General features: G+C 40.2%; 1 protein-coding gene across 8 annotated transcripts in view; it reads right to left on the bottom strand.

Annotated features, from left to right (window-relative positions):
• The window catches only part of KCNC2 (potassium voltage-gated channel subfamily C member 2), a 114,192-nt gene that overhangs the window by 3,280 nt on the left and 85,305 nt on the right, over positions 1–25,607 (bottom strand). For 4 of the 8 annotated variants that reach the window (XM_075428457.1, XM_075428459.1, XM_075428460.1 and 1 more), the window contains exons 3-4: positions 7,488–8,418; positions 4,915–5,082 (exon numbers count right to left, since the gene is read on the bottom strand). In XM_075428457.1, coding sequence (XP_075284572.1) covers positions 4,915–5,082; positions 7,488–8,418 — 1,099 coding nt within the window. The other 4 variants (XM_075428465.1, XM_075428464.1, XM_075428458.1 and 1 more) reach the window with 3 other exon arrangements.

The raw sequence follows: 25,607 nt of genomic DNA, 5'->3' as shown, positions 1-25,607 counted from the left end.
CAGCTATTCTTTCCCAGAAAATTAAACAGACCATCACACAAGAGGTCTGACCCGCTCCTCCACATCCCGTCTTGCACTCAGTGCCATTCTGTTGACTTCAGCAGGGCTGCACAGGGTGCAAGACAAAGGATCCCAACAGGGTTACTAGGTGAGCTGTCTGGCTAAGCATAATCAAAAACCCATTAAGGCAGACTACAAAAACTGTTAGAATTATATAATTTCTGCTAAATCCATTTCCTGATAAAGGATGATTTTTCCTTAAAAATAAATAAAACTAAAACCAGATAAAATTGCATACAGTATCTGTAAATCACTTCTGCAGAGGACTGAATGATACTATGGGAAAGAAGCTGCATCATCAGAAATATTAACCCTAAGACCTTGAGTCTAATATTAACGTACCATAAAATAGCAGAGTTTGACATATTTGCAAATGCCTCCTGACTGGTAAATTTAAAATATCATATTTTTTCTCATTCTCCATCTGACTCAAATGAAACAAACGGTATTAAACCACACAAGCAAATAGTAAATAATTAATAATTAAATGAGACAACCACATAATGCTTCACAATTTGGAGGGAACATTGCACTTGCAGACACTTCTGTTCACATACACTGTGAGCTCTAGCTACCTACTTTTTGCTACATATAGATTGTGTTCACCATGTAGAGGCTGTGCTGTAAAACACTGGAAAAGCATTGCTCTTTACCGCCTCCCTGTCTTTATACTGAAGTATTTTCAATAGAACCTGAATAATCCCACTTATGAACAAAAGGATCAGCCCATCAGTCTGGAGAGAGATATCAGAAAGCGAGTACAATGAAGATGAAGCCGGACAGGACCTCGCTCCTCAAGTACACAGATACAGGCTTCATTGCAAGCACGAGCAGTCCCGTTGATTTCAATGGCACTACCTATTTCCCCTAAGCATTTGTCAGGTTAAGACATTCAGGTATCAATTGCTTACAGTGAAATACTGAGACTCTTCCCACACAAACTATAAAATACCAATGACGATACAGCTCAACATTACACAGGATGTCACTAGAATTTTTTTTTCCATATTGAAACAGTTACTGGCTCATATTCCAGATCTCCAGATAACAGACAGTTAATGGACAGTTGTTAGCATCTTCAGGAAAAATCGTGTCTTAGTTTTTCCCCTAATGACAATTAACATACTTCCTACCTACGGAGAATTGCATACTGTAAAATAATACTTAAAGCAAATGTAGAACCTCATGTCTGCTAAAACTTTGTACAATGTTATCTCCAGATTGCAAGGACAGGCTGGACTGTGATGCTTCACAGACTTCTGATACATTTCAAAACCAGCCTCCAGGTTCTGAGTTTCTATCAGTATTTACACAGATTAGAAAGAATCATGTCTGAAAGGGGAATAGCAAGGAAGCACAATGCTAGTGTATATATTTAACCTCCCCTGTAAACATAAAGCTTACCAAAAAATAATCAGAAGAATCAGATAGCACTTCTTTTCACACAGAAACTAGGAAACTATTTTTCAAAATATTTTTCCTGCTACTTTTGTAATGATAAAAGCAAAGAACTGATAGAGGAAGATGATAAAGATGATAAACAGGAACTCCTAAAAAATGAAAACCATATAAACAAGACGAACAGAGATAAAGTCATGATCCAAAATCAGTGCTTTCCAGGTATTTCAGTTGGGTTTGGATCAGCTCTGAATCAGTATCATCTTAGAGATGCAGATAAGGTGCTAATGCAAAAAATCTCAGAATAAATGATCACTGACCACAACCAACAACCAACCAAGGAACAAAGCAAACAAGAAGGATGCCCCAAAAGAAAGAAATGGAAAAAACAAAATGAAAGAGTAATAGACTTGATGTGTGAATTAAATTCAAGTATTCAAAACCATTTGGAGGCTACTTGAAGATGTTCTCTGCTTCTGAGCTAACTTCCCTGCTCTGTATAAAATAGACTTCAAAGCCAGTGGCTAAAACATTTCAGCCTAGATGAAGGTTATCGTCAGAGCCAGTCAAAGAGCACATTTCTCATTGAGAAACTGTCTGTTCTGAACTCCAGCCCCATTTTTCTAGCTAAACTATGAAAAAAATTTCTCATGAATCTAGACTTCTAATGAAAATGTTCACATGGTCCAAGTAGAAAATACGTTTTATTGTTACATGAATATGTCTTTAATAGTTAATGGGTAACTTCTTTTATTATTTCTGATCTGTTCTAATTATGGTTACTGCCAAGTGAACAGCACTCAAATGTTTGTACTATCATTTCTAAAAGAAAGAAGAACCTTATCTTGCAAGATGCCATGGCCATCTGCCTTATTCAGGTGTTCCTGACCTCCTCAAAAGACTGGACCCTTGCTCCTAGAGATACTGTAAATAATCCTAGTAGTTGAGAAGACAGTGTGAGAACTACATGCAGTGGAAAGCATCCTAAATCTCTGCAAAAACATGTTTGCAATGAAGTCCCATTTAATCTAAATACTATATATATATGAATATGTAAAACACAGGAGCATAGAGACAATCATACTCTTTACCAATACCATACACATTGAACTCTGGTTGCATATCTGCCTTCACCAATCTGATAGCTTTCTACAATGACATGACTGGCTGGGTAGATGAAGGAAGAGCCGTGGATGTTGTCTGCCTAAACTTCAGCAAGGCTTTCGACACGGTCTCCCATAACATCCTCCTAGGGAAGCTCAGGAAGTGTGGGCTGGATGAGTGGTCGGTGAAGTGGATTGAGAACTGGCTGAATGGCAGAACTCAGAGGGTTGTCATCAGCGGCACTGAGTCTAGTTGGAGGCCAGTAACTAGTGGTGTCCCTCAGGGGTCAGTACTGGGCCCAGTCTTGTTTAACTTCATCAACGACCTGGATGAAGAGTTGGAATGTACCCTCAGCAAGTTTGCTGATGACACAAAACTGGGAGGAGTGGTAGATACACCAGAAGGCTGTGCTGCCATTCAGCGTGACCTGGACAGGCTGGAAAGCTGGGCAGAGAGGAACCTGATGAGGTTCAACAAGGGCAAGGGCAGGGTCCTGCACCTGGGGAGGAACAACCCCATGCACCAGTACAGGCTTGGGGCGGACCTGCTGGAGAGCAGCTCTGTGGAGAGGGATCTGGGTGTGCTGGTGGACGACAGGTTAACCATGAGCCAGCAGTGTGCCCTGGCTCTCAAGAAAGCTAATGGGATCCTGGGGTGCATTAAGAGGAGTGTGGCCAGCAGGTCGAGGGAGGTTCTCCTTCCCCTCTACACTGCCCTGGTGAGGCCTCAGCTGGAGTACTCTGTCCAGTTCTGGGCTCCCCAGCTCAAGAAAGATGAAGAGCTACTGGAGAAAGTCCAGCAGAGGGCTACAAGGATGATGAGGGGACTGGAGCATCTCTCCTATGAGGAGAGGCTGAGGGAGCTGTGCTTGTTCAGCTGCGAGGGACCTAATATCTGCTTATAAATATCTTAGGGGTGGGTGTCAGCAGGATGGGGCCAAACTCTTTTCAGTGGTGCCCAGCAATGGGACAAGGGGCAATGGGCACAAACTGAGGCACAGGAAGTTCCATCTGAACATGAGGAAGAACTTCTTCCCTCTGAGAGTGACAGAGCACTGGAACAGGCTGCCCAGGGAGGTTGTGGAGTCTCCTTCTCTGGAGATATTCAAGATCCGCCTGGACAACGTCCTCTGCAGCCTGCTGTAGGTGACCCTGCTTTGGCAGGAGGGTTGGACTAGATGACCCACAGAGGTCCCTTCCAACCCCTACCATTCTGTGATTCTGTGATTCACAGGTTTAACCTACTGGGCTCATACTTTTGCAACATAAAAAGAGCATCTGCAGAATAACCCAAGAGAAGTCCTTTAAGGTCTATGGCTGGCTGTGACAGCTATGTTTGCTGTACACAAAGCAAGTTTACAAAAAAAAAGGGGTGGGGCAGGTGGGCAGAAAAATCTCAGCCAAAAATGCTTGCCCAGTGGCACATGGCTACTGCAGATGAATTCTGAGGTGAGCAACTGCACACTAGCACTCAGGAACGTGAAACCTATTGGAACACTACAATTTACCAAGAAACCAAAGCAATTCTTATCCAAGGAACTGTAAGTCTACTGCTGGCATTGCTGGTTTTGGCTCTTTGCCCTGAGGTTAGCTTTGGCCTGACGTGGCAGCCCCACCATAAGTTGCCTGGGTGATACATATAATGACAGAAAGTTTTGGAAACTCTGCCCTGGGGAACCCAGTCCTATTGAACAGTGAGGAATGAGGTTTAAAGAGGCTAAATAACTAGAAAGGCAATTTTAGCACTTTGCAAGATCAAACTTTGTTTATTTTAGTTGAATTCTGGTTGGGGTAGACAGTCACCTTTTAGCATTACTGGTGTGCTACAAAGAGGAAGCATTTTGTGGCATTATAAATTCCAACTTTTCTTCAAAAGAAATCTAAATAGCATCTCAGATGATATGCTTTGTTGTTTTCACAACAAAAATGTTGCTTACTTCTGACATTTCAACCTTTTAAGTGTAATTTATTCAGCTGTAATTTTTACTAAGTTATTAAGTGCAGACCAAAGTTATTAAATAATTAATTTTTCTTTTAGAATGACAAATGGTATTGAGTGATGAGTGGTTGGATGAGCAAGGTCTGAGCTGCAGGCTTTTCCATTAAAGGTAACAGACAAATGAAGACACAAGTGAAAGGAGCGTCCAATGTCAAGCACATTTTGTGAAGACTAAAGGAGATGAGTGTTTCTAAAAGGAAAACAAGAAAAGAATGGCTAGGAACAAAGAAAAAAGATACATTGTGAGTACAGTCTCTCCTCTAAGACCATTGTGCACAACATTTTACTCTAAGCTTGCTTTTCACAAGCACATTGCTGAGTAATCTTTTATGATCTAATGAAAGAAGTCCATACCTTTCCTGATCCCTCCATCAGTAGCACACGTGTAATCACCTGTTGTCAGTAGGAAACATGTTCCCCCTCTTCTGTTTTTGTCTCTGGTACTAGAGCGTCTGATGGGAGGGAGCCTTTCACCAGGTGAGAGTGGCTGCTCACTTCCTGCACTGTCTTCACCTGATAACACTGGTTAAAGCACCATGCCCATTTACAGACAATAATGAATGAGGAAATGAGACATCACAAAGAGCTTATGCTGAATGCCGGATATTCCCATCACTCAAAAATAGTTATAAGGTAAATCATTAGAAGAAAACAAGATTGCAGTTCACCGTTAATCAGTACAAAATGGCAAAAAGTTTATTTTTTATTCAAGAACAAATGATTTTTTGACTTTCCTGTTCTTTTTTTAAAGCTCATACAGAGTTCTACTAAACTAACATGAAATAAGAAATAAACAAATCAAGGCTGAGTTAGTTGCCTATTATGGACTGTAACTTCTTGGAGTACAGTCAGCCTTGGATATTTCAAGCAAGTATTTACTCTTTTGGCTATCCTTTTTGCTAAACAAGAGGTTGTGTTAGACTTTTTTGCTTAGAATATGTTGTTTAGCATATTTTAAAGACAACCCCTCCTCCAGAAGGGTTAAATTTTCAACATGTGGCACTAAAACCTCTTTAGTAACACACTTAGCTTTCATTTCTATACTTATCACACTTGCACTGCTGGTCATCATAAATACCCAACATTAAATGCTGTCTTTGGTCTGTGCAGTTTATTTTGTCAAACAACCAAACTCTTACATCTCCTGATTTGACACTCCCAAAGGATTAGCTTTTAAAATTATCTACTAGTTCAGATTCAGGCCCCACCTCAAGAAAAAAATCTCTGCTCAATACAGCACATAACAGGTAACAGCATGTTATTGACTTCGGCTTTACCTTTGCATTTAAGCCTGAGCATGTGTTTTTCTGAACAGGTAATGCAAATGGCTATGTTCAGCCTCGAAGTCTGGCCCAGAATCCCTGGTGACTCTAACAGCATTCCCTAGCAGAAATCGTTACAGTGCACCATGTGAGCGGTGGCACTACTGAAGAGAAAGTTAACTCTTCAAAATGGGTCCTTTTTGCATAACTCCTTTCTCTCTGACTTCAAGGATTATAACACCTTGTAAATAAAGCTGCAGACACAGAAAAGTGTCTCTTTGCTCTGATCACACTGAGCAGCCTCCATTCTGGCATACCTTTAGTAGGACCTGATGGCATGAAAAAGCTGTTATCATTAACACTTTAAAGACGTTGTCTGAAAGTGCGTATCAGTCAAAGCACTGTAAAACTAACTATATTCCACCCTCAGTGTGAGTCCTTTCAAGGGTTTCCATCCTCTTAAATATATTTAGGATGTTCAAAAAGCTGTGTTAACTTTGTGAACACTCATTCGGAGACTGAAACCAAGCTGCTTTGAACAGAAATGCTATTCAGTAACAAAGCAACAGACCAAAGACGGATATTTTTCATAGACCGATTTTCCAGACTCTTTAAAAAATAAATTTCAGTTACTGAATGACACCAGTCATGGGTGGTTTTGCTCTTATTATTCTTTAGCAGCTTTCCAACAGGAGTCTAATGACTGGTATGTGAGCTTTGTAATCAGATTATGCTTGGCTTCAGAATAAACACATTCAAGAAACAAACAAAAAAATCCTTGCTGCTAAAAAAGTTCTTTTCGTTATACTGAGAGATAAAATTCACTCTTTAATTTGAAGAGCTATGGAATATGGGGCAGTGGCTTGGAGGGGCAGAGGCTGTCATATGATATGCATCTTCACAGTGATTAGCACAGACTACTCCTTACCCATCATTTGGAACTCTTAACAAAATAAGGTAATATAAATCATAAAAATCAACACTCAACAATGATGTTGCTAGGAGCTGTCATTTTCATTTGTCTTGACAAACTTTACATCAGCTATGCTATTATTATTCAATTAATAGTAAATATCATGCAATGTCTCATCTAACACAGATGAAGGAGGTTCTTCTAGCCAGGGAAGCAGAACGCCAAATGGAAAGAAAGCTAGAAAGATAATTTCTTCTTATTTCCTTTGAGTGCTGGGCTTTTGATGTAAAGCACCTGCTCCTTTTAAATGACTGCTTCTTTGTAGGATCTTGCTTAACAGGCCACGATGTGGAACAGGCAAAGCTGACACAAGAGACAGACACTGAGGCAAAACACCATGGAGTCCAACAGGGTGGGACACGGTGGCTGCTCAAATAGTCACAGTCATGCAGAAAAACAAGAAACATCCATATGACGCAACAAACAACAGGCAAAAAAAAAGGTTGATATCATCAGCAGGAAAGCATTCTCAACAGAGCAAGCAAAACTGTATAGACCAGCTACATAGAGGTTTGGGAACATCGCTACACCTATCTCATCCTCTATGTGACTGACACACGCAAACACTGGAGGGGAGAAGGGTGGGACCTACATCTTCTCCTGGCAGAAAGACTGGCTGCTTTCTGACCCCTACCAAACACACTGGTCTATAAAGTGTTTTCAGAGAACATGCATTTTCAGTGGGATCCTACCTGATGATCTGTTGTGCTCCATCAGCTGGTTGTCCTTGCCCAGGCAGATGTCCCCCTGTGTGCTATTGCAGGCCATGTTCAAGTCTGTCTTGCAGAAGGTAGGTGAGCTGGCTTGAGGAGCAGGAGGGATGTGCTTCTTCCGCTTCCTCGGCAGTTTCTGCTTTGCCATGGCCAGGGAGTAGTACATCCCGAAATTGTTAACAATCACAGGCACGGGCATGGCTATGGTGAGCACCCCTGCCAGCGCGCACAGGGCTCCCACCAGCATGCCTGACCAAGTCCGTGGATACATATCTCCATATCCCAGGGTGGTCATGGTGACTACAGCCCACCAGAAGCCAATAGGGATATTTTTGAACTGTGTATGCTCACTTGCTGATGGGTCATTAGGCTGGGCTCCCACCCGCTCTGCGTAGTAGATCATGGTGGCAAATATCAAAACACCGAGTGCCAGGAATATTATCAGCAGCAAAAATTCATTGGTGCTGGCTCGCAGAGTGTGGCCCAGCACCCTGAGTCCCACAAAGTGGCGAGTGAGCTTGAAGATTCGCAGGATCCTCACAAACCTTACCACCCTGAGGAAACCAAGCACGTCCTTAGCAGCTTTGGAGGAGAGCCCGCTCAGGCCCACTTCTAGATAAAAGGGCAGGATGGCCACAAAGTCAATGATATTCAAGAGGTTTTTGATGAACTCAAGTTTGTTGGGGGAAAAAACAACACGTACTAAAAATTCAAATGTAAACCACACCACGCAGACTCCTTCCACGTATGTCAGGGCAGGATCTGTCTCAATCTCATACTGTAGCACAGCTTCTGTCCCGTTGATGACCTGTTCAGTTTTGTTTATAATAGTATTGAAAGCCTCATGTGTTTCCAGGCAAAAGGTTGTGATTGAAACTAGGATGAAGAATAAAGAGGCAAAGGCAATGAACTGAAAAAGAAAAGTGGGAAAAAGGGACATCAGAACCTTCACATTAATACTAACAATGTCAGTGACCGTTATAAATCTTTTACTGATTCGTCCCCAAATGATTCACAAGTTTGTATGCATAAAACTTTGCATCTAAGCCAGAGAACAGCAGACAGCTCTCACACATTGTCCAGGAGTCTGGGAGTAGGAAAAGTCTTAGTGATGGACACCATGACAGGTTGCATCTCATTCAGAAAGTGGAAACAAATTCTTTAATCAGTGCTAAATCATCTGAATTCCATTTGGTTGTCAAAGTACCTTACTAACAGCCCCTACACATCAACCACAACAAGAATAACGGCTGTCTACCTCTCACATAGCAGAAAACAGGGCTGACCCTAATGGTCTTGAGATCATGGTTCAGAAATTCACACCTGGCCTGAAGGGCACCTCCGAGGGTCCTGGGAACAGATCCAAACACCGTGTTTCCTTTGGATTTTCAACGATTCACAAGCACAGGACAGAAAATGCCTTCCATGTTACAGGTAGAGTTGGTTGCACAGCCTGCTATGCTCACAGTCATCCATCACTCATACTCTTAGACAGCACTAATAGTAAACCTAGCAGAATCTCTCTCATTGAGGTGGCAGAGCTTTGCCAGTGTGTTAGGATCCACAATCCTGCTATCAAAGTTACAAACCCAGGACAATTAGAACAAAGAGGGAAATACAAATTCAGTTCTAGTAGAGCACATGAATAGATAAAACACAGCTATATAACCTGGAGACAGCCATCACAGGGGATTACTAAGGACTTAAAAAACATTTACTGCCTGATCTTCAACTCAGTCATCGCAGTCAAGCGTTGAAGAGGACACCCAGGACAGGATCTTAGAAAAATTAACACTGAGCCAAACAGCTGGAAGGGGAGATAAACTTTCTTACACTCAGTAAAACATGTCAAATGAAAAGATATTTTGAGGGCAGTTGTTGCTTTGCTACAATGGCTAACTTCTTTTAAGTGACAGTACATTACCACCATGCTAGCACTCGAACAGCAATGCCGTGGTACATGAACAATGTGTCCAATGCCTCCCTAAGCCAGGGTTTATGAAATGTTATCAATGTGTTTGCTATTCTGGATTTTCATCTTAACAGACATTTTATAGTCAGTATTATCTCAGAAAAAACTTTCTGAAGACTTAAAGAGTTTCAAAGGTGTTAGGGGCCCAAAGGGATAAAAAGATGCCTGAAGAGGTTTTTGAAAATACCTAGTGCCTATGTGCTTCCTTACATATCTAACAGCTTGAAATTCTACAATTGCATGATACAACAAAGAAACACTTTTCTTTCAAAATGGCAGCAAATTACTACCTGTTTTGGCTTTGGATTTTTATAATTTTAAACTGTCACTTGCTAGTGAAACTAAAATGTATGATAGAGATCTCAGAGCTTGAGGCAGGCTCTTCATCCTTTTTCATACTATTTGTTTTAGTAAACAAACTTTACGTATTTTATGTTTCCCTCAATCTTCCTTACAAATCACTCAGGGAATCTCTTTTTTAACATTAATCCCCAACCTGAAACCGAGTACCTTAAAAAAGACCAGCAAGAAGCAAACAATTTCATAACCTTTACAATCAGCCTACTGGAAAAGGCAGCTTTGAGTCCGGGTGCCAGTGGTACAGGCAAGACAAAATGTGGCAGCAAGATGCTGGTATGTTACCACACCAAAATCTTGAATCTCATTGAAAAAATCTAGTTAGAAGGGAGACGGAACAGCAGCCATAACCAAAGCCTCCATTCTGTCATCTTAATCCAGGCTGCAACATTACCACAAAACTGATCTTGAGTACTTTGGGTATCAATCACCAAATTTCATATTAGCACACAGATTTAGTATTGCATGCCACAGGAGTTCATTTGGGCTGGTACAATACTGAATGCTTGCATTTTTCTAACACAGAACATTAATTAGACAACAGAATGTTGTCTCTACAACCGGTAGAGAATTGCTTTTATTCTGAGAAACAGTTCTGAATTCGCAATGCAAGCCTGGCAAATTTATTGCATTCAGACTCACAAGATATATATATCTATCAAAAAACCCCCATATATCTACCTGTATCAGAGATTTGCAGCTTGTTTATGGCTTCCTTTCCTTAATCAATGAAGTAAAGTTATTGCACCAAGTCCCTCAACTATAAACGCTCTAAATCTGTTAACTTTCAGAAAGAACTGACTCAGGGACTGAACTGAACACTCATCATCCAGTCTGAACTTCTAGTCACAAGCTAAGCAAACAATCTTACACTGTCTGGCTGATTTTCACCGAACAGGATTTTCTGCCTTTGCCTTAACTACAAAATTTCTGCATGTTCATAGCTCGTCTATTCCTGGCACCTGACACCAACACACACAAAAAAGCCTCAGTCTTGTGTAAGACAACTAGAGTCAGCAAATACAACCAGATTTATAGAACCTAAGCAAGTGAATTAATTTCAGCAGACCTTTGCAAACCTTTCCATAACATGGACAGACAATTTATTAGACTCGAAGCCACCAGTGGGCTAAGAATGACCCTTGGAACGCCCCTAGAGCATCCTCCAGCATCTTTCTACACAGCGAAGGAAGGAAAAAGCAAACAAATCTGTGGAGGTTGAGGATCACCGAAGCTAAGTCAGCACTGTAGTTTGCCATCAGAGTGGGAACTTTTAATAGATAAAATACTGGGCAACGTCTTTAACAGCAACCCTTTGGCAATTTCAGGCAACTATGAACATTTTTTTTTCCAAAAAGAACACAAAATTACATTCAACCTAGCCAAACTAAAATTTACCAACAACTCAGATACAATAAGGATTAAATATGCATTCAACAATACACTGAACCTAGTAGTATGCAAGTAATTAGCACCTGTTTCTGGGCTGTATTTCAGAAAGAGAGTCCATTCTGGTTCAGATCCCATCTAAAAAAATGCCAGATACCAAGGGATTAACTACAGGTAGAACTGCCTGCTGAGCTATTTATTACTGTTTTGCTCAACACTGACATTGTGAAAGGCCACAGTGCATTTGGCACTCAGCACTTGGCAAAGCAGCTTGAAATTTTTAACTGTGCACCTACATTCAATGGTGCTTTATTATCCCTGAAAGAAAATTATATTCAGTCATTTCCAAAATCCGCTGAGTAACCTACTCTGTTATTCTAAAGGCAATCATCTTTCAGAGGTAAGAACAAACAAAGGCAAGAAAAAACAATTTGGTGACAGATTTCTTGATAATCCCACAATTTCCATTCACAGCAATGTAAAACAACGAGATGTACACCTTTCGCCATGCACACAATAGCATTTACATCACTGATTTTGAGCAAAGACACTCCTTCCTTTTATCTTTTGTTGTGTTTTGTTTTAAACTGTAAATTATTTGGATCAGGACATTCTGGACAGGACTTGCATAGCACCTAGCACAATGAAACCTCATACATAAGAATACATAAAATGTTACTGCAATAGTCAGACGGTTCAGAGAAAACTCAAGAAGAAAATGCAATGGCCAACTCAAGAAGGAATATTTTATCAGTCAAAGAAAAATGCTTAGGGATTTACTTTCCTTAATATTATCTTACATAATACTAGGTAACATGTCGAAAAGACTCTAGCATGTTTTTCACAAACAGTTGTAATGACAGAAATGAAATTGTCATGTGCTGTCCTCACTTTATGCTATCCTTCTGCTTCATCCTAATTCCATCTTCTCTCAGTTCAAAGGTAATGAGCCTCTAAAAACATATTCTTTTTTGCTCATTTGTGCAAACACCACATTTCAGACAAAGTTCGGAAAGATCCAAATTCCCAGATTCTCTTACAGATGGGACCAACCAAATTCTCTTCCTAGGTCCTGCTAATGATCACAATAATTGGGGTACCACATACAACTATTGGGGTTCTTTTTCACAAAGCATACAAATCTGCAAGGAGTTCACCTGATCATCATTTCAGAAGGGTCATAGGAAGAGACAGGTTTTTTTGAATCATTAGCAGTCTTTCACTGTGAGAAGTTCTGAAAACTTCAGTTTTGACTAGCTGCAAGACAAATCCAGACTTTATATACAGCAAAACAGCTTCACCGACCCCCCTTTTTAAATCAAAGATTGTGGCCCAAGCACAAGACTTGAAACTCTTTGGAAAAAAAAAAATAAATAAAAAAAATTCAAATAAGATCCAAATAATGAGGATTCTTTTCTAATTTCTTAGAAGTTTTTAAAAAATAGTTGTTTCTTGGTTGTTTTGATGGATGAGATAAAATTATATTTCTTCATTTAGGTTTTCTTTTTTTCTCCTGATGTACACTTTTCTAAGTGACAGAATGGTTGTACAGACACTCCAGGGCCACCAAACCAGCCTTTTTCAAAACTGAAATGAATACAAATTGAATTAATAAAAAGTTCTCAAATTTTTGCCAGAAGATAGCAGTTAAAAGTTACAAAAATGTTCAGTATGTAATACACAGCATGCAGAACGTTCCTCATTAAGTAGTTAAAGCTCTCAGTAGGCTGTGGATTTCCTCTGCTCCCAGTGTGCACCCAACTTTGTTCATGTGTGTTGGCATCACATTTCAGATGACGCTGATACAGATTCCAGCTCCCAGCTTCTCTAGTTGATGGGATCACCAGCCAAGCTCTGCTGCCGAGTCCTACTAATGTTCACAGGATTAACCTTCTCCAACTTGATTCTTAATGAAGCACATAAATCTAAAGCAGTTGTCAGATGCCTGCAGATAACTTGTTGGAAGCAGAAAACTTCATGATTCCTATTTTGAATTAATTGTTCCTTGGGAAACTGAGTTGCTCAGCATTTAATGCAATTTTAAAAATGACAACAAATTCTAGGACTGCAATTGTAGGAATTTCTGCGCAGTCAATGCCATGTTCTACCTCGCACATAGGTCCTAAAATGCCTTGAAGAAATTAAGGTCACTTTTAAAATTGTGGCTGAAAATGACCTGAAAACAATCTCGTAGGTCGTGTCTGGATTTCACAGTAGGAAAAGGCACCTGGTCAGAGGATGCTGTGGCTCGCACCTAGCCTGCCTGCCCAAGTTTCCTTTCCAATGCAAACCCAGGCAGGGGACTGGTTGCATAATTTGACATTGTCCTGTGATGGAGCCAGGACCTGACTTCCATCATTCTAAGGTTTTTCAGCTTAGACACAGCCCAAATAAAACACCAACAGAGCTAGATATTCATCCTCACGCTCAGATGTGTTATTCATGTTCACAAAATCACTCATACTACTCCATATTCATGATAGGCTTTACCTGTCCATCCCACACCCTTAAAACAGGCTATTTCTACACATCATTTAGTATTCCAAGATGGACAGGTCATAGTTAGTGAAGAGGTTAATGCACTGTTAATGCACAGTAATCACAGTCACCCTTAGTTCATGCTTCATAGTTAAGTTTTGAATAAAACCTCTCACATCAGTTCAGTATTTTCCCAGAAAGAGTCTGCATCCTGTTTGGATACAACTTGTTCTGGGGTTGGATCTCAATATCTACTCCTTCAGCACCCCTCATTGTGTAATGTATATTTTCTAACATGAGTATTCAATCGCAGCTTTAAGGTTTGGTTAGTTCATTTGAGTTTCATTCAAGGACTTAGAAGGCTTGCCCTTGACACACTTGACTACAGAAAAAGAAAACTACTGAATATTTAATAAGCCCTTGGAAATCCAACATTTAATATACTCTAGCGAGGGTATAGAATTGCCTTTAAAGAAAAAAGGTGACAATGTTGCTTTAAATAAATATCTTCACAGGCACATTATGAAACTTGATACATGCATGTTGCTGGCATTTAGAAGAATATAAAAACCAACAATAATCCTCCCCATCACACTTAGACTAAAAATACAACTATAGGGAGATGGGCACAGGAAAGAGACTGTGTTTTATTTCTTAAATGAGCTTTGACAGCTTGCCTGCCATTGAAACCACAATCCTGTTTTCACCACAAAAGATAAGAGTTTACTGAATGACTCTTAACTTTTCCTGAACAAAACAAGAGTGGGGGAGTTTCCAGAGTCATGAGTTCTTTGCTTTCCCACCAAAGCATTAGTGCTGAACGGAACCCTCAAAACAGAGTAACTTTTCTGTTGGATAACAAAATACTTAAAAGGGAAACAGTATGTTTTTTCCTTAATATCATATTCATTTTGAAAAATCAAAAACAAATTTCCATATTTTAGACATTAACGAATTATTTCCAGTGATGTCTGTTCACATGTGTTAGTTTAGGCTTCATCTTCTAATAGTTCAGAATATGACACAAATTATTTGAAAAAATAACTGATTCAGTTTCTTCTTCCTCCTAACCCCCTGACCACAACTAAGCTAATCTACGCATTAAATGCATCCAATCTCATTGACTGCAAAAATTTACACATATATACATCACAAAATATTTTTAAAATGTTTACAAATTCTACAACATTTACAAAGTATTTTACAATTTTTCTTCATGTGTACTCTAAGACTCATTGATCAACACCATTTCTCAGAATAAGACAGTTATAAGTGCTTATACCAAAATTAAATATTGCCATCATAAATATTATAATCCGATATTTACTTTTTTTTCTCTCAAAGTTCAGGCAAGAAAAGTCTTTGTTCCTGTAAATCTTCCATTCATTTGTCCTGTACTATTCTCCACAAGCCTTTTTTATTCTTCTAGGAATTCAAATCCCCAGTTATTTTGTGGACTCCCTCTAGTTCTGTGGGAATGAGACTCAGCCAAACAGGGAACAAAGCCAGGTCACGCACTGTTTCCAATCAGTCACAACTAACTTGCAATGCTGATCTTTTAATCTAGTTTTATAGCTACTTAGTCATATAAAACCAAAGTCTTAAAAAAAAAGTCCCATAAAAATTCCAATAAATTTGAGGGATTTGAGTGTTCAGTGAAACTATAACTCGACTATGGACGTTATTTAAGCAGAAAAAGAAACTGTATTTGCAAAGTATACGGCATGCTTCACTCTAATGAGCAGCAACTAACATTGGAATGAAATCACAGAATTAGATACCACTTCCAGCTTTAAAGAGAGCTGTCTCCAGATTTAGATTTGACAGATTGTCCTCATTTCTGGTTTTAACATGATAGATTGTTTTTCCCTTTGTTTAATTTCATCTGGCTATCAGGAGACTGCTAAAATCATAATGTGATTTCAGAATGAGCTCTTGTGACAACCTTACTTCTCTGTATGGTTTCTTGTTCTGGGGTGTGAAGTTAAATATTGACTTTCATTTTACACAAATCCACATATCTCACCAAACAGATCATCAGTCTCTTCAGGACTCTGTTCCTCAAAGTTGCTATTCTTCCTCAGCTATAAGATCCCCTTGGAAAATTACCAAGAAAAACAAAAGGGAAGTCACATATGTTTTCATGGTGTGACGCAGTTTCAGTGCACTTCATCTGGGTATACTGAATAAGAAACCAAATACCATCAGTAGCTACTAACCACACTGCTGGTATTTCAAATATAAACTCAAGGCAAATACACTATCAGTTTGCTTCAAAATTCTTAAATCACAATCTCTCACATTATCACTCTCCAGAGATCACGGAATGGATAGAGACACAGCATTTTAAATTAAATATATATATATAAATGAAATATCAGGCATTAAAAAAGACAAGTATAATGTCTCTCAAAATCTGTAACTCATCCTCCTTTTGAGGGACAAGGTGCAATGTCAGCATTAAACTCTTTTTAAAATGTCTACATAAAGATTTTACAGCCCAACCTTAGCATCCTAACTGAAAAACTCTATCCATTATAATTTCTCAAACATCAAGCCACAGTTGGTAGAGTTCTGGCCAATATTTGTTATTATCCTGTGAAAGAGAAGTCTCCTGTTTTCAAATCCCCAGTACAGTTCCTCCTTATTTGTACTCTCTCCTGCTAACATTATTTTGCATTCAGTTTAACGGTGCTACAATTCTATGTATAATCATATTTGAATGAAAAAAATCTATATATCAATACACCGTTACTGATATACTGTTTAAGAATAGCCTATAAATAATACACTATGCATAGATTTACAGTGCAGGAGTATTTACAGCTCAGACTGGCTACCATCTGTATGTAGTAGTGGGAACACAAATGTTCTCTTGCTTGCTCATTCTTTTCCAATTTGTTACAGTTTTACAAAGCAGTTGTCTTTCATTACCAGCTGGAGCACAAACAAAAAGGTTATGAATGCCTCTTTTCATATTCAGAAATCAGGTCCACAATTAAGTCGCTCTAACTCAGCTGTCAGGTAAATCGGCAGTCTGACACCCGTTCAACCCAGATACACATCTGACTCAACAAATCTTAGGTACATCTGCATTTTAAAGCAGATCATAAAGAAAACCAGAGTTACAAATTATGCTGTATTTTAACTGCATTTAAGTGACATATATCTTCCCAAAGCATTCAGAACTGATTTACAATCCTACTCTGATATAGACACGTTCTGCTGGTCAGCATGGAAAAACTGCCTCTGCCGAGCAACTGCGAAGAAGATGTGACAGTGCGTTTCACTTCCCCGGGACAGGACTGATCTGCTGCCCTTGTACTGCATCCCTTGCTGCCTTATGGACAAGAAAATGACTAATTTCCTAAATCACCAACACGGTTTCCCACTTAGGAAATCAAAATCCTCTGACTTTCTTGTCCCATTGAGCGGCTAACTCAAATGTCACATCAACACACCACACACATCCCACTGCTCGTTTTCCACGCCTGAAGACTCAGCAGAAATGCCTGAAAAGCAATTATGCTGCCTCCAGAAACTTCCTTTTCCCATCCACTTGAATTTATCAAGCTTTCTGAGTTGTGACTATCCCAGCAATGTTTTAGGTTTTACAGCCAGCTGTGCTGATTCTTTTAACTAGATTTGGCATTTATATTCCAGCAATCATTTTTCAAAAAGGCATGAGGAAGGCTCACTTTGACCTTGCTTTGTCGAAAAGGTCTGCATGGTTACTTGGCCTGATAAGCAAATCACTGCCACTCATTCATTAAACATTGCTGCAAATCTAAGCACTGAGACAGGCAAAATATTTCTAGTGGCTGCAAAAATGCAATGGGTGTTCTTCCTGGAGTGAAGGTAAGAGTGAGAAAAAGAGGAATTCTCGGTCTATATTCTGGGTCTGGTATCAGACATTTAGAGGCTTCTTGTTACTACAAGAGCATCTTCCAAAAAGAAGTTAAAATCCTCTGGAGGGCTGAAGAAGGCAGATTTTGAAGGACTAATTTTTGCCATTCCCCGATTTACATGCTGAGTTGAATTAGCCTTTCTGTACGCTTTGTTTCCCTTCCCTAGACTACCCGCTGTTCACACCATTACAGCAGAGATTAGGCCCAGCGACCTGGCAACTTGAAATATTAGACAGGTAGTATCTTTCTTTCTGCACTTGATTTATCATGAAAAGGTTTCATTTGGCTCAATGGGTCAAAACTGGAAAAAAAATCTTCAGTATAATACTATTTATTATTAATAGACTTTCATACCCATGGAGACAAATAGAGAAAAGAGAGAAATTCTTAAGAAGACAAATTTGTGAAAATTCTATTATACTGCAGATTGCCTAGCACATAAATCTCATGTCCATTAAAATTATAGAAACATTTGCAGCCCTATCATCTCTGTCTCACTTAAGCACTCAGGCTCATTTATGTCTACTTTTTCTCTCATTCAAATCAAGTCTGATGGCCTCATTCAGAATTACACTTGGGCAAATTTAGAAAACTTTAAGATTTTGAGGTTTGAAATCCACTAAGATTTGTAATAGAGCCCATCTTAGTTTTCACCAGAGAAGCCTTATAAGCAAACCATATTACCTTTTTTTGCCATCCCAAATCTAATCAAAACATACTGGAATTATTTGCAAGTTTTCCAGGCCCGTGTCTTTCCTGTACAACATAATAAGACTTCTACTGCAAGTGCTGGAACAGAAATTATCAAACTACTTCTTAAAAATTGAAGGGATGGATCTATCTCCAAGATAGTCAGAAGTGGATGCAGAGCCTTCAAACAGCTGATTAGCAGGTCTCTTTTGACTGGAAGCTATTTCTTCCTTATACTAATTAAGCAGCATCGGTTTAATTCTTCATGCCTACACCACAGTAATACAATATAGTTGATATTAACTGGTACCCTTGTTTCACGGTTGCAAATTAGTTACAGGAAAGCATAAACGCAACGAGTAGGCTACCTAGACTATGGCATTGCCTAAATCTTAGTTGGTTGCTATGGTAGACTTCATGATGAGCTTCCAATGCAGCAGGCTTTGTGGAATAATCTAGATTTAATAAAAGCAAATTATAAACCCAGAAACTTCCTCCTATGGTTTCTTACAGGAATTGTCCCAGCTGCAATCCTGTAGACAAAACCCCCCTGTCATTTGCACTCGCAGGGTAGCCAACAACAGGAGGAGTTTAACTGACTCATGATAGAGCACGTGGTGCTGACACTTAGCAGTCTCAAGCTCCCTGGTTCTGACATGAAAAGCCTGTAGCAAGTATAGATTTTTTTCCCCATGTGTCCATAGTTTGCTCAATTTTTCATTTCAGACTCCAGTGTGCCCGTTCCCTGGTGTTGTCTCTTCCCTGGCCTTCACTCCTTTTCTCAACCCTAGCTCTACTCCTCAGGTTTACAGTTGGATCCCAGACTTTCCTCCTCTCTTCTTCTGAGCAACTCGTTCTTACTTGATTTGTATATCCATGCCCTGTATCTCAGATCACTCCTTATTTTCATACGCAGCTCTCTCTCCAGAGTTGAGATGCCTCCCCCGTTCCAGGGTCCTCCTCCAGCCTCAGCCTTCACTTCACAGCCTGCCCCTAGCTCTTCGTCCCAGCCTGTTTGCTCAGCCAATCCTGTTTTCCTCCTGGTCTCAATCTCTGTAACTTTCTACCTCCCTCCACATTTCTGGAGAATCTTCAAGCCCTTCTTCTCTGACATAAATCACAAATACCTCCCTGTTTCCCATTTCCAAAAGCTTCTGCTCCAGTGCTGATACCACCCCATGGTTCCCTGGTCCAGCCACTCTGAGGTTATCTTTTCTGCTTCCACTGATAACCTCATCAGGGTTCTTATGCCAGTATACTCTCCTTGTGTGGTTTCTGTGACTTTTGTATTTGAATCTGCAAGGCACACATGCCTGCAAACTCATCTGCTTTTTCCAACCGAATTACTGGTCTAATGAAAGACTATTTCTTTCTCCAAACCTGGCCTCATTTTGAGGCTGAAGGCTTCCTCCCCCGCAACAGCCAGATGCCAGGAAAGCAGAAGGGTGCATAGGATAAATGCTGACCTTAATTAAACAAATCTACCACCCAATAAAATTAAAAGAGTTTCTCTTCAGTGGAAGACTTATGCCTTTCTATAGTCAAATCACTGGATAGTCTATAAAATAAAAACAATATTTCAGCTTTAACCTTTTCCTAGGCCAGGCAAGCCAGTGTCCTTGGAAGTCCTCCACGATCTCACAGGAGCCTCTGAAAAGTATTTCAAGGTTTTAAAAAAATCTTTAGAGATACCTAAATTGATGACCTATGCATCCTAACACTCTGGTACAGTTGAAGGAGTGATGCACTTGGAGAACAATTTGAGGTCAGAAGGGCCTTTTTATGAGAGGGGGAAGGGTTGAGTTGTTAAAGCTCCTGTGCATGATGCATGTGAGTGTGTTTCAAGCTCACAACACAACCACATAGATCAAAGCTAAATTTAGAGACAGTGAATTATTCATTGCAACAGTACTCAGCTAGGCTTATCCGGACTCTCAGGAACTCAGCACATCTCCCCAGACAACACTAGTTCATACATACACATTGTTTTTTCAGAACTATCTTTTGACGCCATGGTGCAAAAAAATTGCATTGGTCAACCAGTTGCCCAGAATCTTATTGAAGGCTTTCCTAAAGATAGGTAAAAACCTATATGTAGCTTACTTGCAGTTTTTAACACATTAAAGTTCCACTCACCTGTCTCCAGGGACGCAGAAGTGACAGTTCAATTGAACTGAGAAGAGGAACATAAGAAAGAGAAAAGCCCCCCAGTGTGACAGTTATTAGGATACTCAGACAACTGTGACTTTCAGATTTCATTCCTGCCCTGTTCAAAGCAGACACTTGAACTGAGATAAAAGATAGTTCAAGTCACTCCTCCAGATCCTGAGAGAAGCACGTTTAAGCATATGAAAAAGATTACACAAGTCTATGAGAGGGATTATTTGACATCGGGCCTGTGATAACAGAGAATTGGACTCAAAGACCCAAGAGTCTCCTCCAGCCCTCTGTCCCCACGAATATTTCCAAATCCAATTTACACATTTATTTAACACATAGATTATGTTCTAAGCTATCACCATTGCAAGCATTAGCATTGAAGCCGCATACAGCACCATTTCAAATGTATTCCTATTATTTAAAGCATCCGCACTGCCAACATTATTTAGCTTATACATTCTCTTAGAGCTTTATCACCAGCTTGCCCTAGGGACTGACACTAATCCTTATACTCAGGGTTGGACTAATTAGCACAATGACAAATACCAGTGATGTTGTGCACAGACCATCATCCTGCTGAAGATTTCTTTATTCAAGAGCTTGTTACTAATGAGAGGGAGCTTGTAAGCAGCAGAGGGGAACCATATGGGACTTGCCTTGTGACCTCAGGAGAACCAAGGAATGAATTCCTGTCTCAAGCCTGTCAGTCCACCATAGCACCTATTTTTTCAGACCCAGGTGATGAGACGGAAAAGAGCATTCATCCCAATCCAGTAGGCTTCAGAAGAAGCCTTCCCAACTTGCCATGCAAAGCTATTGTTTGTCTGCTGCACTTTTGCTTTGTAGAACAACTACATCTCTTTCAGATGTCTAATTTGCTTATTTTTTAATTTGCATTAATAGCTTATGAAAAATCAATATCTGACTATACAGAGTGGACCCATTCCAGGATTTTTTTGATTAAATTCTCCACACAAAGGGGCATGGGAAGAAATATAAACTTAGTACAAACATTTGGATGTCTTGGATGGCTAAAATTAATCTGCAGTAAAGCAGCCAGCAATATCAATACGATCACTTATGTGTGTTAGAGGCAACATATCATTCAGTTGGCAGGGGCAATTCTTGCTCCATGCAACTAGGATTTCAGGCTATCAGAAGGAAAATAATTCTGCACTGGTTGTAGTGTTGGTTGGTACCTTTACAATGCTCCTCATGGCAATGAAAGGCAGTTTGCAGCATGCAGCAGAAACCTTGCACTAAGGGAATGCAATCCTCTAGAGAGAGTTTCTGTGACGAAGACCGGAGTCAGAAAATCACACAGTAAAGGGGTTCTTTGACATGACTTGAGATCTTGCTGGTGATTATGCACTGAGTGGAAATACTGGAGGAATGAATTGCCCCCGCTGCCACTGCCAGGCAGGCTGTGCTCATTAGAGACTGTTTGTGAATATAATCTGCAAAAGGAGTGGCAGGCAATGCTGCATGGAGGCACATTTCACAGTCTCCATTTGCAGTTTAAGGTCTACTTGGGATATCTACTGCTGGCACATTCCTTTCAAGACTGGTTACATCTGTCTGCATTCTTCTTTTAAATAAGGAGCAGGTTACTTGTACATAGATTTACAAGTTTTGCTGCTGCTGAAATATGCATGTGACATACCAGCAGAGGTCGGTCACCAGTGGCAGTTATGAACTAGCAGACTGGACTTTGGGGAACTCTGCATTTTTTATTTAGGGCTTTGCAGTCCTGATTTGAAGGGTAGTAAATTCTCTTTGTTTACATATCACTGACAGTCATACAACATCTTGACAAAATGATGCATGCCAAGGAAAACAACTTTATTTAACAGCATACAAGCAGAGAAGTCTAGTAGCAGGCTCAGCCTGCATTTTCACCTTGTATCTTTTCCTCAGTTCAGCTGCTCACTCTTCTCTTACCATTCTGCAGTTTGAGATGTAGAATATGAAGATACGCCATTTCATCGTGAATTTTCCAGATGGTTTGCTTGTTCAGGATTTGACTGAAAGCCCATTTCTCTGGTGTCAAATGAAATTTGCCCTGGTAACTCTTGGAGAAATTGAAAACAAAACCAAAAAATTAGCAGGATGCTAGTGGCAACTGTCGTCTTTACAGCCTCCTAATTCCTAACAAAATCACTGTTACTCACCAAGGGTTCTTAACCATTAAGACTCTCTGTCCCTTAAGATGTTCAAAATTATAACTGCATTAAAATATCAACCTTTATTCAAATAGGGTTTGGCGGGGTTTTTTTGTCGGGGCAGGGGTTGTTGGACTGAAGCTACTAGGAGAGATGGTGCTCACTAAAATAGTCTAATATAAAGTTATCACTTGCAGTGTGCAAGATCACTTTGCCGAGCAAGAGCAGAGACACATTAAGAGACTGCATGTGACAAACCTGTACGTCCAGGGGAAGCAGAAGCAAACTTCAGTGCACCAGAGGGTTCTTTCTGGTTTGCAGCACACAGCAGAGAGAGCTTTTCTTTCTGCTCCATTTTAGGAGTAAAAGACTGCTTCTTCCTTTAGTAAAGGATATGCTATAATGTAAATGTTATCTGAGCTAGTCAGGTATTTCCCCTGCCCTCAACACATGAACAGCTCAAAAAAGTATCATTCATGAGCAGGGTCTACCATTTATGCTATGTTTATAAATACATTTATAATATATGGTATTTGCAATTCAAATACAGATTGCTTATACATCATCATGTTTGACTTGCAGTTTTCTAACAGGTACCTTTGGTGCCTATCTCTCAGTGCAAGTATGAGTTTGGTCCCTAGGGAGAGACAGGGAGTGACTGGTGTCAGATGAGCGTGATGCAGGACTCACACGAGGCACCAAGGCTGAGCACAGCATGTCCGCTCAACAAATGCAAGAATGTTGCTATGAAGGGGATCTTTAGCATTGCAAGAAATGACGGTCATCTTACTTCACAACAACGATAGTGACTATTGTCTGCAAATACAGCCCCGCCTTCTCTAGAGGGCAACAATGAAAAGAGATGTTACCTGCTAAATTACAATTAGTAATAAGGAAACTCACCTGTACAGAATATTCTTCATCCACCCAGCTCAAGTACTCCAGAATGATCCGTGATACCACCTGTACTGTGTGGGCTGGGATTCCGGATCCCAGGTGCCCCTAGTGCTTCCTGATTCTGAGCTCAATTCCATCTCACAACAGCAACGGCAGGCCGCTCCCAGCCCACAACACTGCTTAAGATGTCCCAGTGCCAAAAAAAGGGATTATTTCTAGCTTCCTCATATAAAACAGAGATGAAAATCATTGATGTTCAGAGAGAGACAACCTGTCTCCATACGTCTCGGGGTCCCAGACCTTCAGACCTCTGATTTTTCTGTCACTGGTAGATGAAATGAAAAATTCCTATACAGTGAATGACATCCAGTTATAAGTTAGGGTGTTTGGGTAAGTCCGTTTTTCTTTGGCTTTTTTTTTTCTCTTATTCCAAATATGCCCACTTGCATGTGCTTCATTCGTGTGAAGTTGGACCCTCGATGCTGCGGCACGCTTTCTGCACTGGTGCCACATACAGCGGTACACAAAAGCAGCAACCGGTAACAGCCATTAGCAACTCCAGCACATTTGCACATTACTGAGAGCATTTGAAAGGACTGCATAGTGCATGGCACTTTCATTGGCAAACTCTCATGAGGAGACAAAGCTCCTGTCTCAGGCCCTATGACAGATGTCCTCCAAACCTACACATTTGCATATGAATAACACATTTCTAATAATATCTTTCTTTATGCTGAATGTGGACATTGATATGTTACCCCAGTTATCCAAGATATTCTTAATACTTGAATATGGCACTTATGTCTTATAAAACTTTCTGTGGCAGTGGATCTTCCAAGAAGACCGAAAACTGTCAAGCTTCTTCATCCCATAAGCCTCCATATATTTTTGGGTGGGAGGACATAAAGAAATGTTATACAACCTCTGGAAATGTTCCAGTTTGAAAAATCATAATGTCTGGTCAACTCCGTTAGCTGTAGCACATCATTTGCATGCTGCTACTTTAATTTCTAAAATAAGGCAATCCAAAGTTGAAAAGCTGAAGTTATTCACAGTGAAACTGTTTGCAACATTTCCATTAGGAATTGCGGTCTTTGCAGGAGAAAATTTAATTTCTGCTCTCCCCTGTCTCCCTCCCACAAAAGAGGTTTCCCACAAAACAACCAGTAGCTGGCAGTTAGGATGCTCACAGGGGACATGAAAGACCACATTAAAGTCTCTAAGGAGTCAATGCATGCCCTGAACTACAGCCTTGGACTGATGTGGAGTCCTCACCTTCTAAAGGGCTGTGCAACAGACTGCAAACCCCTAAAATTTCATAAAATAAAATTTTTGTTTTCTAGTCAGCCATAACCATGATTTTTTCCCAGTTCCTAGAGGGTAAGATTTTCTAACTGCAACACCCCACCATAGTCTCGCTCTTTTCCTCTCCATCTCTTCTCTCTGCATCATGCACCATCTGAAGTGACAGACAGGCAGACAATGCTCCAGCCTTTCCAAACCCTACTGGGAAAGGCACTTGAAAGAAAAGAATCAAAACCATCCAAAACCACACACAAAATATAACGGCATGCAATTAATTAACCTGTCAAGAGAGAAGCAGACATTATTGTTCTGACGTGCTTTTTGGATTGTGGATTGCTTCCTCTTGCCAGGTGCAGCTGCAGTGATAGCAGGGGGGGAAGCTCACAAAAATACTACACTGCCAACCCAGAACAAAAACTGGCCTTCAGACAAACGGCCTCACCACGCGCTCACTGAATACAAGAGCTTCTCTCCAGAAGAAATCAGACTCAGAATGAGACAAAGCAAGGGTGGGGTTTTACTCCGTTTTGCACAACTGGCACCAATACTGTTTCCATTTAAAACGAATAAATATAAAAAGTGGCTGGAGCTCAACCAGAGCCAAATATATGGAGCTTTACAGGCTCAACCCTGTGAAATATCGAGCCCCTCCTGCAGTGGGAACTGAGGATACTCGAGAGAGCGAGAGATAAGCAGAACACAGGACTGGTCCATTGAGGGCTGTCTGCCCAGGCTCCCTGTAGGAAACATATGAATGTGGGAATCTGACAAAGCTCTTTAG

Source organism: Opisthocomus hoazin, chromosome 8 (genome assembly GCF_030867145.1).
Source record: "Opisthocomus hoazin isolate bOpiHoa1 chromosome 8, bOpiHoa1.hap1, whole genome shotgun sequence".
Lineage (NCBI taxonomy): Eukaryota > Metazoa > Chordata > Aves > Opisthocomiformes > Opisthocomidae > Opisthocomus > Opisthocomus hoazin.
This window is presented reverse-complemented; position numbering and strand designations above follow the sequence as displayed.